This window comes from Lutjanus erythropterus, chromosome 23 (assembly GCF_056507025.1).
Source record: "Lutjanus erythropterus isolate fLutEry1 chromosome 23, fLutEry1.hap2, whole genome shotgun sequence".
In the NCBI taxonomy this organism is placed as follows: Eukaryota; Metazoa; Chordata; class Actinopteri; order Lutjaniformes; family Lutjanidae; genus Lutjanus; species Lutjanus erythropterus.
Genome location: NC_139339.1, coordinates 4,673,124 through 4,692,787, shown reverse-complemented (window position 1 = coordinate 4,692,787; position 19,664 = coordinate 4,673,124). Strand labels below are relative to the sequence as shown.

The following is a 19,664-nucleotide window of genomic DNA, read 5'->3' as shown; positions in this document are numbered from 1 at the left end:
TTTTAAAGTCTGCTCTGGATTGTTTGCTGTATCAAAACACAGTCAAATTATACTGATGCACTGTTTTTTAACTGTTACAATTATTGTTTAACTTTTCCCCCCTCATGTATAATGTAAAAGTAAATAACCCACTATGTTAAGTTCTTAGATTTTAATTTTCATGTCCTGCAATTTTCATGGTTCAGTGTATATTTTTGTCCAGGTTTTCCTTAAACCAGGTTTCTAGACAAGCTGGCTATAGACAGGGACACATTTAAGGGACTTTTACTGTCTTTATAGTATTTTATAGTACAAATCATTCTGTTCTGAATGTTGATTATTTGTTATATAATATTTTTGTTTGAAGAGACATAGAGCAGAGTTTCTCCGATCAAACCAACACGATTCACACTTAAACATGTGTAAGATAAAGATTTAAAATAGATTTTTAAAAGAAACTTAAAAGAATACACCAACGTATGCAGCCACCAGAGGCGCTAATGCCCCCTGTTCTTCTTCTACGGTTTGATAGCAGGCCGCAGGAAGTGACCTGTCAAACCAACGGAACAGACTACCGGATGATTTACAAGCTAGGTAGCCAAAAAACAACAACAGAGGGTCAAAGTGTTTTGTCTGCATGAACACCTGACGGAGCTACATTTAAATACAGGAATCTCTGTGTGTGCCAGGTGAGATAAATGACTAAATACAGCTAATCATGTTAGCTTTCTTTCTGACTTGTATGCTAAGCCGATTTGACCAATTTTAACGTTAGCTAGCTAGTTAGCTAACTTAAAGCTAACTGCTAGCCGTTAACCGGTGTCTAATTAAACGAAAATGCAAAATAAAGCGTCAGTTAAGTTATTTTAAAGTCAGTTTGTGTATGAATGTCTGTATTATTTTGCATGTAGCTCAGACTAACAGTGGAACAACATCAAAGCAGAATAGCCTGACTCAGTTCACCCTCCTCTGTCGTAAAGTTGTTGGGTCATTTTCATAGAATACTTTGTTCCGCAAGTGTGGTAAACTGAGCGTATTTACTGTTTTATGATATTTTAAAAGCAAATTATTACATTAAATACGCAAACTGTTCTCTAAATAACAGTTCCAAGTGAAAAATAGCAGTTGTTAGCCACTGTTAGTCAGCTGACAACTGATTATTAAAGGGACAGTTCAACCCTAAATCAAAAACACGTATTTTTCCTCTTATCTGTAGTGTTATTTATCCATCTAGATAATTTTGTTGTGAGTTTCAGAGTTTTGGAGATACTGGCCGTAGAGATGTCTACCCTCTTTTGTTTGTAATGGAGCTAGATGGTGTTTCCTTCCAGAAATAACAATCCGGTTACTCAAAATAATCCACAGACTGTGTTGTCGTTTCATTTTCTTTCTACTGAACTACGTCCACCAGTCATATCACCGCCCAGAATCTCATGGATGAGAGGTTACAGCTCAATCTAAGAAGACACCATTAATAACGCTTACATCCCACACTGTCTTGAGCACAATCCTCTCTTCCATGAGTAGATGCACGCTTCCCTCTGTGCTGTGATTTGGTTAGTGGACAGCGGAAAGAGAATAGTTCCTTCATGATGCTGCTTACAACAAGATTTGTGGATTGTCTTGAGTAACCGGGTCATAATTTCTGCAAAGAGACACAAATATAGTAGCTGATATTTTGGTATGAGCTGTCCCTTTCAATGGACTCTTACATAATATATTAAAGACAGGAGTGTAAACAGCAATTTCTCTATCTCAACTGAGAGTTTTAAAATATATCAGTGTAATTGTGGGCCCATAAATTGTCACACCAGTATTTAAAAGGCAGAATTTAAAGTATGAAGCATCCATGTGGAGACACAACAGGCAGATATTGCCCTCCCTCTCTCAGTTCAAAACAGCTGTGACGTGTTGTGATTCATCACTGAGGATCCCTCCCTGAATTCACAGTCCTGTATTGTTCTCTCCTCTCTCTTGGGAAAAGAGGAAGGGATGTGACAGTAGAGAAGAAAAATTTGCACTTTAGTTTTATCTTTGCACTGGAGGTGAAACCGTCTTAACTTGCTATAATGGCTTTGAACAGGAGACATTCTTATACCCCCCGGGTGAGTAACGCTCAGTATTGAATTATATTTAGTTTAGTGGATCAGTGTTATCTTTAATTGATGTGCTAAACCAGTTGTGGCACTCACCATACTGTAGATGTAGGATTCACCCTGTTGCATTTCGGGCTCTCATCAGAAACAGCGAGAAGGAAAATAATTTTAGTAGCTGTAGATATCCGGTAGAGAAGATGAGGTTTTTGTCCTTATGTTTAACCCACAGGCAAGCTTTTCCTGTCATTAACCTCAGCTAGTATTTATTCTGGAGAATCCTACAAAACTTTGTCCTCGCTTCTCTGAAAATATCAAAATCCTGTGTTCCAACTTGTATCATAAGGCTGCTCCACTGAACTTTTTCTATCCAGCTTTCTGCCCTCTGGTTTAAAACTGTGAGGTAGCATGAATTCACATGCCCCTACAGCTCCATAAAAGGATTAGACTGTACCGCAGTCCTAGTTCGTCTTGAATGAGCATCTTTGTGCGAGCGAGGCAGGGATAAGGCTTGTTTATTAAGAAGACTGTTGTGGTGCAGGACATATGACTGGGTGCATGAGTGTGTTTCTCTGCTTTTTGGCCTTAAGACTCTGTTGTCATTAGTTATTTTTGATCCCCCAAAATAGGGCTGCAACTAATGATTATTTTCATCATTGATTACTCTGTTGCTCATTTCCTTAATTAATTGATTAATTGGGTTGTTTGGTGTGTAAAATGTATGAAAATGTTGATTATTGTTTCCCAGAGCCCAAGATGACATCCTCAAATGTCTTGCTTTGTCCACAACCCAAATATATTCAGTTTACTGTCTTAGAGGAGTAAAGAAACCAAACATATGTACACTTAAGAGGCTTCGGCTTTGTTTTTTTTCTTAAAAAAATAAATGAATCAAACCCTTTAATCGTTTACTAAAATAGTTGACAACTAATTGGTTAATTGATTAGGCTAATTGTTGCAGTGCTTCTTCAAACTACTCTTAATAACTGGACGCATAAAACAATGCTGTGGTGTTTAAGTGATGCTCAGTTGGTACTAAGGGGTCCAAAGTGTGCCAAGAAAATATCCCTCACACCATTACACCACCACCATCAGCCTGAACCGCTGACACAAGGCAGGATGGATCCATGCCTTTGTGTTCTTTATGCCAAATTCTGACCCTACCATCTGAATGTCGCAGCAGAAATTGAGACTCATCAGACCAGGCAATGTTTTCCAATCTTCTGTTGTCCAATTTTGGTGCTGCTTCAAGGTTCAGTGTGTTGTGCGTTCAGAGATGGTCTTCTGCTTACCTTGGCTGTAACAAGTGGTTATTTGACTTACAGTTGAACAGGTGTACCTAATAGAGTGCCTGGTGAATGTATGTCTATGTGACAAAGGTTAAGATAGAAAAAGATGCCTGAGGAGTTCTGAACTTTAAACAATGAAGTCACTGGTATGCATTGATTTCATTCCCACTGGTAACCAACCTTCCTTTGCTTTCTCTCTTTCTCCTGCTCTGTTTTTCTCAAATCCTCCAGCTGACCAGCCCACTGATCAGCAAAATGAGCAGCGCAGGAACGGTGGAGAGCAGTAAACCTCCGAAGGTACGTCACTTTTACAGCACAGACACAAAAAATAAACAAATGAACTATTATAAACTGACTCACGGTCTGTTCCGCTCCTCCTCTTCTAGATTGGCTCTGTAGTGGAGGTGATAGGGAAAGGTCAGCGTGGGACTGTTGCCTATATCGGCGCCACCCTCTTCGCCTCTGGGAAATGGGTGGGCGTCATACTGAATGAGGCCAAAGGCAAGAACGATGGCACCGTGCAGGGGAAACGCTACTTCACCTGTGAGGAAAATCACGGGATATTTGTCAGACAGTCCCAGGTGAGTGACATGATTGTGATGCAAAGATGAATGTAGGGTTGGATTTCCGGGATCATGTATTTTCCATCAAAAGCAGTTACTGTGACACACCTACATATGCGTTCAGTAGTTTTACGATTACGAATGAACGTCTTCTATGGCCACATTGTCCTGATCTCGCCACGGTTTTTCTCCGCCGCAGATTCAGGTGGTGGACGACGGCTCCAGTGCTACCTCACCAGATACTCCTGAATCAGGCCTGGCAAAGATACTCAAACAAAAAGGTGTGTGTGAACCACAGCTCTGTTTGAAACTTTAAATTGAAAATTTATACTAATACTAATAACATCAGATAATAATTCTCTATGTGTTTTCCCCAGAAATCCCTGAGACCCCCAAAACAACCAAGCAGGTAGGCCACTTCTACGTGCACCTCACTGCTTTTTTGTCCATCATCAGTTGAGTAATGTTCTCTTGTTTCTGTGACATTGCTCTGGAGATGGATTCCTGTGGATCTGTGTGTATTTATTGTGAATTAAAAAAATATGGCTCTACCCTTTCCAGAGCAGTTTTGTCAATTTGAATTTGCTAAACAAGATTAATCAGACCAGTAAAGCAACTAAATCCATTTCAAAGAGTGCTGATACGACTATCAACCCTCTCTGATTTGTCCTTAGCTGCGTTTTCCAGACCGGAGGTGCTTTGTTTCAAAACCGCCCTTGAGTTTTCCCCCGTTTCTCACTTTCTTCTCTGCACAATGTGAATAAGTTTCTGTTTTGCCTCATTTTTGTTTTTCTGGTGTCTGTTTTTTTTTTCAGACACCTGCGAACGTTAAGAAGGTAGAAATGTTTCAGTTCAACACTTTTTGCTTTGATTGTCAATCACACTAACGTGGCCACTCACCCTTTTTATTTGATTTACGCTCTTTGACATTTGCATGGGACATGAAGACATCACTTGTCACCGATCAGTGACATTTTCATTGTATAATCTCTTGGTTTTCTGTGGCCACATTCCATTTTGTACACCAGATGTTGTTTGTTTGGTCACGGTCTTTTATTTATCTTTGTTTTACTCTCGTGAAGGTGTCAAGTGTACACATTTAGAGGTCAACATTATCACAGTTTGAAGCTCATTATGACATTTGTCATCACAGTCGGTGATGTTTTGCCACTGCTGTAACACTGCTGCATGAATTCACATTTTATTCTACTGGCTTGAGTCTAATCAGTGTTTCTCAAACAGAAGTACTTTGTAGTAATGCAGGGGGTATGTGAGATTTTTAAAAAATGTTGATTAAAATCATCATTAGCAGTCATGCATAATTCCCACGATGAAAACAGAGAAAACCAGAGCCAACAAAAGACCCTCAGTATCAAGGAGAATACGTTTTAATGGGATTTACCTCAAAGAGCTGACACTGATGGTGCAGCGCTGAATTATACCTCTTTATAGGCATTTTTTTAAACAGAAACTTGGTTGAAAAAATGTTTCAAAGGGGGTACATCATTGAAAAAAGTTTGAGAAGCGCTGATCTAGAGTAACTCTTCTTTAAAATGGTGCATGCAGCCATCCAAAGCTATGATCAATGGATATGAACTAACAGCAGGTGTGTGTCTTATGTGCTGCTAATCTCTATTCTTGCTTCACCATTGGATGTGTGTGTGTGTGTATATATATATCTGTGTGTGTGTGCGCGCGTGTCCATCCCTCTCTCTCCGCAACTCACCTCCTCCTCTCCTCCAGTCCTCTACCCGCCGCTCTGCCAAGGTGAGCTCGTCTGCAGCAGACAGGGGAGGTCAAACGGCGTCATTTCAGAATGACGTAAAACAGCGGGTCATTCTGAAAAGCTTTGTTATTTTAATGTTTGGACTTTTTGAGCTTGCTTGGCAGGTTACACCAAGGGCACAGCATCAGATGTCTGAAATGTTTTCAAATGCCGTGCATGTTTGTGTGACTCTTTAGTGAGCAGTTCTCTGTATTGTTACATCCAGTGAAGGTCTGTTTGTGTCGTTTTGATAATTTTGATCAATTACATTTGGAAGCTTTCATGATTGTAGCAGACTCATCATGGCAGCACAGTGAGACAGTTTAGACAGGCAGGCTGATGTCATAAATGATAACCAGTAGAGGAGTACATTTACTCAAGTACTGTACCTAAGTACAATTTTGAGATACTTGTACTTTATGTGAGTATTTCCATTATTTGCAGCTTTATAATTCTACTCTACATTTTGAATGCTTATTGTACATTTTACTCAACTACATTTATTTTATATCTCCAGTTACTAGTTCTAATTACTTTGCACAATCAGATTATCAATAGAAAATGTAAATAAACTAATATATTATTATAAAATATTCTACCCAGCAGTCTACTGAGTAATTTAAATGAGCTGCAGCTTTACGAGCTGCAACATCATGAATACACTAATGGATCAATAATAAAAATATATAATAGTCCAATAATGGGCCACTTTTACTTGAAGTAAATTTTGATGCTAATACTTTTGTACTTTTACTTTAGTAAGATTTGGAATGCAGAACTTGTCCATGTAACAGAGTATTTTTATACTGGGTTATTGCTAATATTACTTAAGTAAAAGATCTGAGTACTTCCTCCACCACCGATGATAACTCCTGTGTACGTGGGATGTGGTAGTTTGTTCAGGAGTTAATATGTTGTAGTTTGTGTTGAAAGTTTATAATTGACACTGCTTTCCATGATTCAATGGAAACTTGCCTTAAAACTACGATCAGAATGTTAAAAATTTAGTCAGTATTAAATGAGTTATTTTAATGTTGAAGATGATGATTGTCTTGTGATACACAATGTTTTTTTTTTATTTTTCAAACTTACTTTCAAAAGCTGGTTGTACTTATGCTTTTGACCACAGTGTCATTAACAGTATAAAGATAATCGAAACAGGATGGTGGTATAACTGAATAAGTTTGCTGCAAATAACTTTGCAGCTGAGTTTTCTAAATAACTCCTGAGAGTCCTAACACAGTCTCTACGATCATACTGTGGCAGTGGAGCACTCCAGGTCGTCTCACGCCCGCCACCTCCCTGCCCTCCCTCTTGGTACGACCCGTCGGCCGCACCAGCCTGACGCTCAGGGTAGGCTCTGACGTATCAGGGTACCTCACCTGTTACCTCCCAGGGAGTGGTGGTGGGGGTTGTTTGCCCTTCGATGCACGGGTGAAGGTCTCTACCAAATAAAACTCAAAGTGGCATCTGTGAGGGACACTGGGAGGTGAAATGTTTGGTCCACAAGGATACATTTCATTGCATTTTATTCAAGCTATTACAAGATGAATCCGGTGGCACAGCGTACAACAGAGCATCTTCACTCTTCTACTGGTTTCACTGTGGGAGAAGCTTTTGGCTTTCTGTTATTGGAGTGCTTACTGACTTAACACCACACCATCTCCCCTGTCTTCCTTTTTTTAAATCCCTCTGGACACTCCCTAATAACACCTTCATCCTCAACAGGCGTCTCGTGAGAGCCTGCCGTCCTCTCTGTCTGGTGATGTCAGCGAGGCGGGCCTGTCCTCCTCCCAGGGCGCCCTGGGGGCTCCTGTTGTGCCTCAGCCCAGCGGTTCTCCTGCAGCAGCAGCAGCAGCCTCGGTCCCGGCTACTCCAAGCAAGGTGGGTCACTGACATTTAGGAGAGCCAGTTTTATTGTCAGCACAACTGGGAAAAGAATATGCAAGGAAAGACATATAATGTAAAGGTTTTAGTCTTATGTTTCATATTGTCATGTGGAATTCATCACAGTCTCACCAGCACAAAAGATTCCCATCATGTTCGTCATTGTAATGAGTTTGTCCCATTTCATCCATGTTCGACCAGGCGGAACCTCCTGTTTCCAAGCAGGTAGAGTTCTCTGATGGCTACATGCATGCTGATGATACCCGGCATGAGTTTACTAACAAGCCCAGGGGGGCAAAATGACCCTCAGCACACCCTCTCTGAAATATGGTTTTGGGATGTCCACATGGTGATTTATACAGTGATGATGCATGGTTTAACTCTGTGAGACACTGAACGAATTACTTAATTCCACCACTGTGCTTGGAGGGAATGGATTAATCTTTCTGCATTGCTTTTTTATGTTTCCTGTTGGGGGGAATGAATTCAGATTTTGAAGTCAGTTAATTAAAGAATTAATTTAGGGCCGGGTTGTTGGTTGTGGGACTTAATCAGTGTTTTTGTTGTTTCTTTACTGCCTTTAAATAAAGTCTTGGGGCATGAATAAATTTCAGTTAATCCTCTAAGGCTGGGTTGCATCAACAAGGATTAATCTTTAAACCAGATTAAATCATGGCTTAACTTAAAGTATGTTACTCCAAACTTCAAACTAGCTTAAATTTAAGAAAGATTACGTTTAAACCCATTTGCTAAAGGCAGCGCATTTAAACTGTCCTCTCATTTCTCCCCTTCACACATCTATCGATCTGTCTGTGTCAGGAGGAGGAATCACTGCGAGCTCAGGTCAAGGACCTGGAGGAGAAGCTGGAGACGCTGAAGATGAAGCGGACGGAGGACAAGGCCAAGCTGAAGGAGCTGGAGAAACACAAGATCCAGCTGGAGCAGCTTCAGGAGTGGAAGACCAAGATGCAGGAGCAGCAGACAGATCTGCAGAAACAACTCAAAGAGGCCAAAAAGGTACACAGAAAAATACAGTACAAATAATTCATCTGTCCTAAGTCTAAATTACAGCATCATCAGGGTATTTAAATCAAATTTAAATTATTAATATTTTCTAAGCCTGTAACAATGAAAGAAGTAGCTTCACTGTCAGCATACATGACTTTCTACAATTTTATTTTGTACCTCCTCCTCCCAGGAATCCCGTGAGGCACAAGAGGCCAAGGACCGCTACATGGAAGAGATGTCAGACACGGCAGACGCCATTGAGATGGCCACGCTGGACAAGGAGATGGCTGAAGAGCGGGCGGAGTCACTGCAAGTGGAGGTGGACACACTGAAAGAGAAGGTGGAGGAGCTCTCCATGGACCTGGAAATCCTGAGACATGAGATTTCAGAGAAAGGTTCGTACTCTACTCACTAATCCACAGAGGCCTCCCCCTCTTTCCCTCTTCCTGTCATGTCTCTCCTTTTGTTACGCTCTGCTTTGCCTCACTGTGTTGCCTTTTCGTTTTACGCTGCAGGCTCAGATGGAGCCGCCTCGAGCTACCATGTCAAACAGCTGGAGGAGCAGAATGGCAGACTAAAGGAAGCGCTGGTTCGGTCAGTCAAATTTCTAAAAAGCTCCATGCACCTTTTTTTTTTGCCATTTTCTTGTGGCAACATGGGGTCTTTAGGAGGAGATGAGTATTTCCGTATTTCAGTGATTGGACTGTGAGCAGTTATGTTCTGGAAATGTCTCAGAGACCCTCCTTATTTGTCAGTAAACCTAGGAAAGCCACCAGTCATAGTTTGTGGTTGTGAAGTTTCGTGAGGCTGTGATTATCCCAGAGGTCATGATAGGGCATTTTATACAGCGTCATAAAAGGGTGCTGTGTACATAAAGAGGGGTTTGGGCAGGTTTTCGTCCGCAGCCATTTAATCGTCCTTTTCGTTCTCAGGATGCGCGACCTGTCTGCTTCAGAGAAGCAGGAGCACGTGAAGCTGCAGAAGCAGATGGAGAAGAAGAACACCGAGCTGGAGTCTCTGAGGACTCAGAAGGAAAAGCTGCAGGACGAAGTCAAGCAGGCGGAGGCCACCATCGATGAACTGAAGGAGCAGGTAAAGTCTGACTACGGAGAGGAAGGAAGGTTTCTCAGTGAACGTCTCAGTGAGTTAATTAAACTTATGAACAGGCTGAGGTTCTTACCACGGAACACGGGGCTGTTCTTGTTTGTTTGCCATATCAGAATTTAACGGTACACATGTATGTGTGTGTGTGTGTGTGTACGTGTACCAGGTGGATGCTGCTCTGGGGTCAGAGGAGATGGTGGAGACCCTGACGGAGAGGAACCTCGACCTAGAGGAGAAAGTCAGAGAGCTGAGAGAAACAGTCACTGATTTGGTCTGTACAGTCGCATTTATGATTCCAATCTTGATTATTAACACCACTGATGTTTCTGTTTTTTTAACCTGTGCAAACTACGTTCAGACTGTGCAAATATCCGCGATTAGATTCTCCTCAAGTTGTGTAAAAAATCTCACTGTTGTTTACTTAATCATCAACACGCTATTGGTTAAAATCTCCCTTTTATCAACATATCACTGACACTTTTCCTGTAACAACAGGAGGCCATCAACGAGATGAACGACGAGCTCCAGGAAAACGCCCGCGAGACGGAAATGGAGCTGAGGGAGCAGTTGGACCTGAGTGTAGCTAAGGTCAGAGAGGCTGAGAAGAGGGTGGAGGCCGCCCAGGAGACTGTAGCCGACTACCAGCAGACCATCAGCAAATACAGAGAGCTGACCTCCGGGCTGCAGGTGGGTGGAGAGGATGCTCAAAGGATGGACGCTGGATGAGGAAGCAATGGGAAGACCTTTTCTGACACTATATGTTTTTTTTCCCCTGTGCATCAAGGAGGCCAACAGGGAGCTGATCAGCCAGCAGAATGCAAACGCCGAACAAGTGCAGCAGCCTCCTGCTGAGCTGTTTGACTTCAAGATTAAGTTTGCAGAGACAAAGGCTTATGCAAAGGTGGGAAACTGTCATGTGTTATCACGTCAGTTCACATGTTTTATAGCTTTGAGGCTGTTTTCTCATAATCTGTGTCTGTAGGCCATTGAGATGGAGCTGAGGAAAATGGAAGTGGCTCAGTCAAACAGACAGGTGTCCCTCCTCACCTCCTTCATGCCGGACTCATTCCTCCGTCATGGCGGAGATCACGACTGTATCCTGGTGCTTCTGCTCATCCCCAGGCTCATCTGCAAGGTAGGAAGCTGTGTGTGTGTTTGTAGGTGCATCTGTGAGAAGTGACACAAGACAAATAAATACAAGCATCTTTCTGTGGAATCCAGGGGTCATGTTTCAGAAACTTCCCATCTTTAGTCTTAAATTAAAGCAGGAAGCATCTAAGGCAGGATTTTTTCCCAATATTTGGTATTACAGAAGCAAATCCTAACTACATTTAGGAATCCTGTTTTTTCATACTTCATCCTGTCTTTAATTCAGGTTAGGAAAATCTTAACCCTCTATGGTACCATGTTGCCCTCAGGCAACAAACCCATTTTTGTTTTTCAAATAGTTGTGGTAATGGTTTTCTTTGTTGATTTAAGTAGTTTAAAGTTTTACACTTTACAATTACACTTTACACATTTTTTTCAATGGGTTGTTCCTAAATGGTACAGTGTTGCCTACAGGCAACATTTAGCCAAGAAACTTTTTAAATTCTTTTTAATTTAAAATTTCAAATGAATTGTGACTTCTTGATGTTATTGAATATTTTTGCATATGTTTATGAAATAAACACTGTTCAAATTGGAAAAGGAACATTCTTTTTCACTTATGCACCATTATAGTACAATGTTGCCTACAGGCAACAAACCCCAAAAACTTCTGAAAATAAAAATAAAAATAAAATTTCTTCAGATTATGTTTATTTAGTCTATTTTGAGCCATAAAAACACATTTCCCTCACTGGCATCATAATGTGTACCATAGAGGGATATGACCATACATACATACATACATACATACATACATACATACATACATACATATGACCATACATACATACATACATACATACATACATACATACATACATACATACATATGACCATACATACATACATTCATATGACCATACATACATATGACCGTACATACATACATACATACATACATACATACATATGAGCATACATGCATACATACATATATATGAGCATACATACATACATACATACATACATACATACATACATACATACATACATACATACTTACATACATACATACATATGACCATGCATGCATACATACATATATATGAGCATACATACATACATACATACATATGACCATACATACATACATACATACATACATATGAGCATACATACATACATATGGCCATACATATGACCATGCATACATACATACATACATACATACATACATACATACATACATACATACATACATACATATGGCCATGCATACATACATACATACATACATACATACATACATACATATTCATATGTATGTATGTATGCATGGTCATATGTATGTATGGTCATGTGTATGTATGTATGTATGTATGTATGTATGTATGTATGCTCATATGTATGTATGCTCATAAGTATGTATGCTCATATGTATGTATGTATGTATGTATGTATGTATAATCATATGTATATATGTATGCATGGTCCTATGTATGGGCATATGTATGTATGTATGCATGGTAATGTGTATGGCCATATGTATGTATGTATGTATGTATGTATGTATGTATGCTCATATGTATGTATGTATGCTCATATGTATGTATGTATGTATGCTCATATGTATGTATGTATGCATGGTCATATGTATGTATGCTCATATGTATGTATGTGTATGTATGTATGTATGCTCATATGTATGTATTTATGTATGCATGTATGCTCATATGTGTGTATGCATGTATGCTCATATGTGTGTATGTATGTATGTATGTATGTATGTATGTATGCTCATGTATGTATGTATGCATGTATGCTCATATGTATGTATGTATGTATGTATGTATGTATGTATGTATGTATGCTCATATGTATGTATGTTCATGTGTATGCATGTATGGTCATATGTATGTATGTATGGTCATATGTATGTATGTATGTATGTATGTATGGTCATATGTATGTATGTATGTATGTATGTATGTATGGTCATATGTATGTATGTATGTATGCATGGTCATATGTATGTATGTATGGTCATATCTATGTGTGCTCAGATGTATGTATGTGTATGTATGTATGTATGGTCATATGTATGTATGTATGGTCATATGTATGTATGTATGCATGCATGGTCATATGTATGTATGCTCATATGTATGGTCATATGTATGTATGTATGTTCATATGTGTGCATGTATGGTCATATGTATGTATGTATGTATGTATGTATGTATGGTCATATGTATGTATGTATATATGTATGTATGTATGTATGGTCATATGTATGTACGTATGCTCATATGTATGCATGTATGTATGGTCATATTTATGTAAGTATGTATGTATGCATGGTCATATGTTTAGCCATATGTATGTATGTATGTTCGTATGTATGTATGGTCATAAGTATGTATGTATGTATGTATGTATGTATGGTCATATGTATGTATGTATGGTCATATGTATGTATGTGTACATTTATGTATGTATCTATGGTCATATGTATGTACGTATGCTCATATGTATGCATGTATGTATGGTCATATTTATGTAAGTATGTATGTATGCATGGTCATATGAATGTATGCTCATATGTATGTATGTATGTTTATATGTATGCATGTATGGTCATAAGTATGTATGTATGTATGGTCATAAGTATGTATGTATGTATACTCATGTATGTATGTATGTATGTATGCTCATATGTATGTATGTATGCATAGCCGTATGTATGTATGTATGTATGTATGTATGCTCATATGTATGTATGGTCATAAGTATGTATGTATGTATGTATAATCATATGTATATATGTATGCATGGTCCTATGTATGGGCATATGTATGTATGTATGTATGCTCATATGTATGTATGGTCATAAGTATGTATGTATGTATGTATAATCATATGTATATATGTATGCATGGTCCTATGTATGGGCATATGTATGTATGTATGTATGCTCATATGTATGTATGTATGCTCATATGTATGTATGTATGCATGGTAATGTGTATGGCCGTATGTATGTATGTATGCTCATATGTATGCTCATATGTATGTATGTATGCTCATATGTATGTATGTATGTATGCATGGTCATATGTATGTATGCTCATATGTATGTATGTGTATGTATGTATGTATGGTCATATGTATGTATGTATGCTCATATGTATGTATGTATGTATGTATGCATGTATGCTCATATGTGTGTATGTATGTATGTATGTATGTATGCTCATGTATGTATGTATACATGTATGCTCATATGTATGTATGTATGTATGTATGTATGCTCATATGTATGTATGTTCATATGTATGCATGTATGGTCATAAATATGTATGTAAGTATGTATGTATGTATGTATGGTCATATGTATGTATGTATGTATGGTCATATGTATGTATGTATGTATGTATGATCATATGTATGTATGTATGTATGCCTGGTCATATGTATGTATGTATGTATGTATGCTCATATGTATGTATGTATGTATGTATGTATGTATGTATGGTCATATACATGTATGTATGCATGGTCATATGTTTGGCTATATGTATATATGTATGCTCATATGTATATATGTATGTATGCTCGGATGTATGTATGTATGTATGTATGTATGCTCATATGTTTGTATGTATGTATGCTCATATGTATGTATGTATGCATGGCCGTATGTATGTATGCTCGTATGTATGTATGCATGGTCATATCTATGTGTGCTCAGATGTATGTATGTGTATGTATGTATGTATGGTCATATGTATGTATGTATGTATGCATGTATGCTCATATGTGTGTGTGTATGTATGTATGTATGGTCATATGTATGTAAGTATGCATGTATGCTCATATGAATGTATGCATGGTCATATGTATGTATGCTCATATGTATGCTCATATGTATGTATCTATGTTCATATGTGTGCATGTATGGTCATATATATGTATGTATGTATGTATGCTCATATGTATGTATGTATGCTCATATGTATGTATGTATGCTCATATGTATGTATGTATGTATGCATGGTCATATGTATGTATGCTCATATGTATGTATGTGTATGTATGTATGTATGGTCATATGTATGTATGTATGCTCATATGTATGTATGTATGTATGCATGTATGCCCATATGTGTGTATGCATGTATGCTCATATGTGTGTATGTATGTATGTATGTATGTATGCTCATGTATGTATGTATGCATGTATGCTCATATATATGTATGTATGTATGTATGCTCATATGTATGTATGTTCATATGTATGCATGTATGGTCATAAGTATGTATGTAAGTATGTATATATGTATGTATGGTCATATGTATGTATGTATGTATGTATGTATGTATGATCATATGTATGTATGTATGTATGCCTGGTCATATGTATGTATGTATGTATGTATGTATGTATGTATGTATGCTGATATGTATGTATGTATGTATGTATGTATGTATGTATGTATGTATGTATGTATGGTCATATGCATGTATGTATGCATGGTCATATGTTTGGCTATATGTATATATGTATGCTCATATGTATATATGTATGTATGCTCGTATGTATGTATGTATGTATGTATGCTCATATGATTGTATGTATGTATGCTCATATGTATGTATGTATGCATGGCCGTATGTATGTATGTATGTATGCTCATATGTATGTATGTATGCATGGTCATATCTATGTGTGCTCAGATGTATGTATGTGTATGTATGTATGTATGGTCATATGTATGTATGTATGCATGTATGCTCATATGTGTGTGTGTATGTATGTATGTATGGTCATATGTATGTCTGTATGCATGTATGCTCATATGAATGTATGCATGGTCATATGTATGTATGCTGATATGTATGTATCTATGTTCATATGTGTGCATGTATGGTCGTATGTATGTATGTATGTATGTATGTATGTATGTATGGTCATATGTATGTATGTATGGTCATATGTATGTACGTATGCTCATATGTAGGCATGTATGTATGGTCATATTTATGTAAGTATGTATGTATGCATGGTCATATGTTTGGCCATATCTATGTATGTATGTATGTTCATATGTATGTATGTATGGTCATAAGTATGTATGTATGTATGTATGTATGTATGGTCATATGTATGTATGTATATATGTATGTATGTATCTATGGTCATATGTATGTACGTATGCTCATATGTATGCATGTATGTATGGTCATATTTATGTAAGTATGTATGTATGCATGGTCATATGAATGTATGCTCATATGTATGTATGTATGTTCATATGTATGCATGTATGGTCATAAGTATGTATGTATGTATGGTCATATGTATGTATGTATGGTCATAAGTATGTATGTATGGTCATAAGTATGTATGTATGTATACTCATGTATGTATGTATGTATGCTCATATGTATGTATGTATGCATAGCCGTATGTATGTATGTATGTATGTATGTATGTATGTATGCTCATATGTATGGTCATATTTATGTATGTATGTATGCATGGTCATGTGTTTGGCCATATGTATGTATGTATGTTTATATGTATCTATGTATGGTCAGATATATGTATGGTCATATGAATGTATGCATGGTCATATGTATGTATGTATGTATGTATGTATGTATGTATGTTCATATGTATGCATGTATGGTCATAAGTATGTATGTATGTATACTCATGTATGTATGTATGTATGTATGCTCATATGTATGTATGTATGCATGGCCATATGTATGTATGTATGTATGTATGTATGTATGTATGTATACTCATATGTATGGTCATATTTATGTATGTATGTATGCATGGTCATGTGTTTGGCCATATGTATGTATGTATGTATGTATGTTCATATGTATGTATGGTCAGATATATGTATGGTCATATGAATGTATGCATGGTCATATGTATGTATGTATGTATGTATGTATGCATGGTCATATGTTTGGCAATATGGATGTATGTATGTATGCTCATATGTATGTATGTATGCATGTATGGTCATATGTATGTATGTATGTATGTATGTATGTATGTATGCTCATATGTATGTATGTATGCATGGTCATATGTATGTATACATGTATGGTCATATGTATGTATGTATGTATGTATGTATGTATGTATGTATGGTCATATCCCTCTATGGTACACATTATGATGCCAGTGAGGGAAATGTGTTTTTATGGCTCAAAATAGAAAATAAATAAACATAATCTGAAGAAATTTTATTCTTATTTTTTTTTTTGAAAGTTTTTGGGGTTCGTTGCCTGTAGCCAACATTGTACCATAATGGTGCATAAGTGAAAGAGAATGTTCCTTTTCCAATTTGAACATTGTTTATTTCATAAACAAATACAAAAATATTCAATAACATCAAGAAGTCACAATTCATTTGAAATTTTAAATTAAAAAGAATTTTAAAAAGAATTTAAAAAGTTTCTTGGCTACATACATACATACATACATACATACATACATATGAGCATACATACATACATATGAGCATACATGCATACATACATACATACATACATACATACATACATCTGACCATGCTTACATACATACATACATATTCCCATACATACATACATACATACATACATACATATGAACATAGATACATACATACATACATACATACATACATACATATGAACATACATACATACATACATACATACATTTTACCATGCATACATACATACATACATACATACATACATACATACATATGACCATGCATACATACATACATACATATGACGAGGCATACATACATACATACATACATACATACATACATACATATGGCCATACATATGACCATGCATGTTCATATGTATGTATGTATGTATGTATGTATGGTCATAAGTATGTATGTATACTCATATGTATGTATGTATGTATGAATGGTCATGTGTATGTATGTATGGTCATATGTATGTATGGTCATATGTATGTATGTATGTATGTATGTATTGTCACATGTATGTATGGTCATATGTATGTATGTATGTATGTATGGTCACATGTATGTATGCTCATATGTATGTATGTATGTATGTATGTATGCTCATATGTATGTATGAATGCATGGTCATATGTATGTATGTATGTATGCTCATATGTATGTATGCTCATATGTATGTATGTATGTTTCTATGTATGTATGTATGCTAATATGTATGTATGTATTTATGTATGGTCATATGCATGTATGTATGCATGGTCAAATGTATGTATGTATGCATGGTCATATGTATGTATGTATGTATGTATGTATGCTCATATGTATGTGTGTTTGTATGGATGCATGGTCATATGTATGTATGTATGTATGTATGCTCATATTTATGTATGGTCATATGTATGTATGGTCATATGTATGTATGTATGCATGGTCATGTGTATGTATGTATGTATGTTCGTATGTATGTATGTATGTATACTGATATGTATGTATGTATGTTCATATGTATGCATGTATGGTCATAAGCATGTATGTATGGTCATATGTATGTATGTATGTATGTATGTATGCATGGTCATATGTATGTATGTATGTATGCTCATATGTATCTATGTGTGGTCATATGTATGTATGTATGTATGTATGTAGGTATGTATGCATGGCCATATGTATGTATGTTTGTATGTATGTATGTATATATGTATGTATGTATGTATGCTCATATGTATGTATGAATGTATATATGTATGCTCATATGTATGTATGTATGCATGTATGGTCATATGTATGTATGTACATATGGTCATATGTATGTATGTATGTATGTATGTATGTATTTATGTATGGTCATATCCCTCTATGGTACACATTATGATGCCAGTGAAGGAAATGTGTTTTTATGTCTCAAAATAGACTAAATAAACATAATCTGAAGAATTTTTATTTTTATTTTTATTTTTGGAAGTTTTTGGGGTTCGTTGCCTGTAGGCAACATTGTACCATTCAGGAACAACCCATTAAAATAAAGTGTAACAACATACATACATACATACATACATACATATGGCCATACATATGACCATGCATGTTCATATGTATGTATGTATGTATGTATGTATGGTCATAAGTATGTATGTATACTCATATGTATGTATGTATGTATGTATGAATGGTCATGTGTATGTATGTATGGTCATATGTATGTATGGTCATATGTATGTATGTATGTATGTATGTATTGTCACATGTATGTATGGTCATATGTATGTATGTATGTATGTATGGTCACATGTATGTATGCTCATATGTATGTATGTATGTATGTATGCTCATATGTATGTATGAATGCATGGTCATATGTATGTATGTATGTATGCTCATATGTATGTATGCTCATATGTATGTATGTATGTTTCTATGTATGTATGTATGCTCATATGTATGTATGTATTTATGTATGGTCATATGCATGTATGTATGCATGGTCAAATGTATGTATGTATGCATGGTCATATGTATGTATGTTTGTATGTATTCATGGTCATATGTATGTATGTATGTATGTATGTATGTATGTATGCTCATATTTATGTATGGTCATATGTATGTATGGTCATATGTATGTATGTATGCATGGTCATGTGTATGTATGTATGTATGTTCGTATGTATGTATGTATGTATGTATACGGATATGTATGTATGTATGTTCATATGTATGCATGTATGGTCATAAGCATGTATGTATGGTCATATGTATGTATGTATGTATGTATGCATGGTCATATGTATGTATGTATGTATGCTCATATGTATCTATGTATGGTGATATGTATGTATGTATGTATGTAGGTATGTATGCATGGCCAT

The 19,664-nt window shown here is 36.6% G+C and overlaps 1 protein-coding gene across 1 annotated transcript in view; it reads left to right on the top strand.

Annotated features, from left to right (window-relative positions):
- The first annotated feature begins 520 nt into the window (after positions 1–520).
- LOC146305467 (dynactin subunit 1-like) overlaps positions 521–19,664 on the top strand; it is a 43,156-nt gene continuing 24,012 nt past the window's right edge. Inside the window, exons 1-18 of the mRNA XM_084711904.1 lie at positions 521–668; positions 3,593–3,658; positions 3,748–3,942; positions 4,124–4,205; positions 4,302–4,333; positions 4,740–4,760; positions 5,668–5,691; positions 6,956–7,042; positions 7,418–7,573; positions 7,778–7,801; positions 8,396–8,593; positions 8,775–8,979; positions 9,100–9,178; positions 9,517–9,676; positions 9,855–9,959; positions 10,184–10,375; positions 10,473–10,589; positions 10,671–10,823. Of these exons, the coding sequence (XP_084568030.1) occupies positions 3,617–3,658; positions 3,748–3,942; positions 4,124–4,205; positions 4,302–4,333; positions 4,740–4,760; positions 5,668–5,691; positions 6,956–7,042; positions 7,418–7,573; positions 7,778–7,801; positions 8,396–8,593; positions 8,775–8,979; positions 9,100–9,178; positions 9,517–9,676; positions 9,855–9,959; positions 10,184–10,375; positions 10,473–10,589; positions 10,671–10,823 (1,872 nt within the window). The 5' untranslated portion in view covers positions 521–668; positions 3,593–3,616. The remainder of the gene's footprint in view (positions 669–3,592; positions 3,659–3,747; positions 3,943–4,123; positions 4,206–4,301; positions 4,334–4,739; positions 4,761–5,667; positions 5,692–6,955; positions 7,043–7,417; positions 7,574–7,777; positions 7,802–8,395; positions 8,594–8,774; positions 8,980–9,099; positions 9,179–9,516; positions 9,677–9,854; positions 9,960–10,183; positions 10,376–10,472; positions 10,590–10,670; positions 10,824–19,664) is intronic.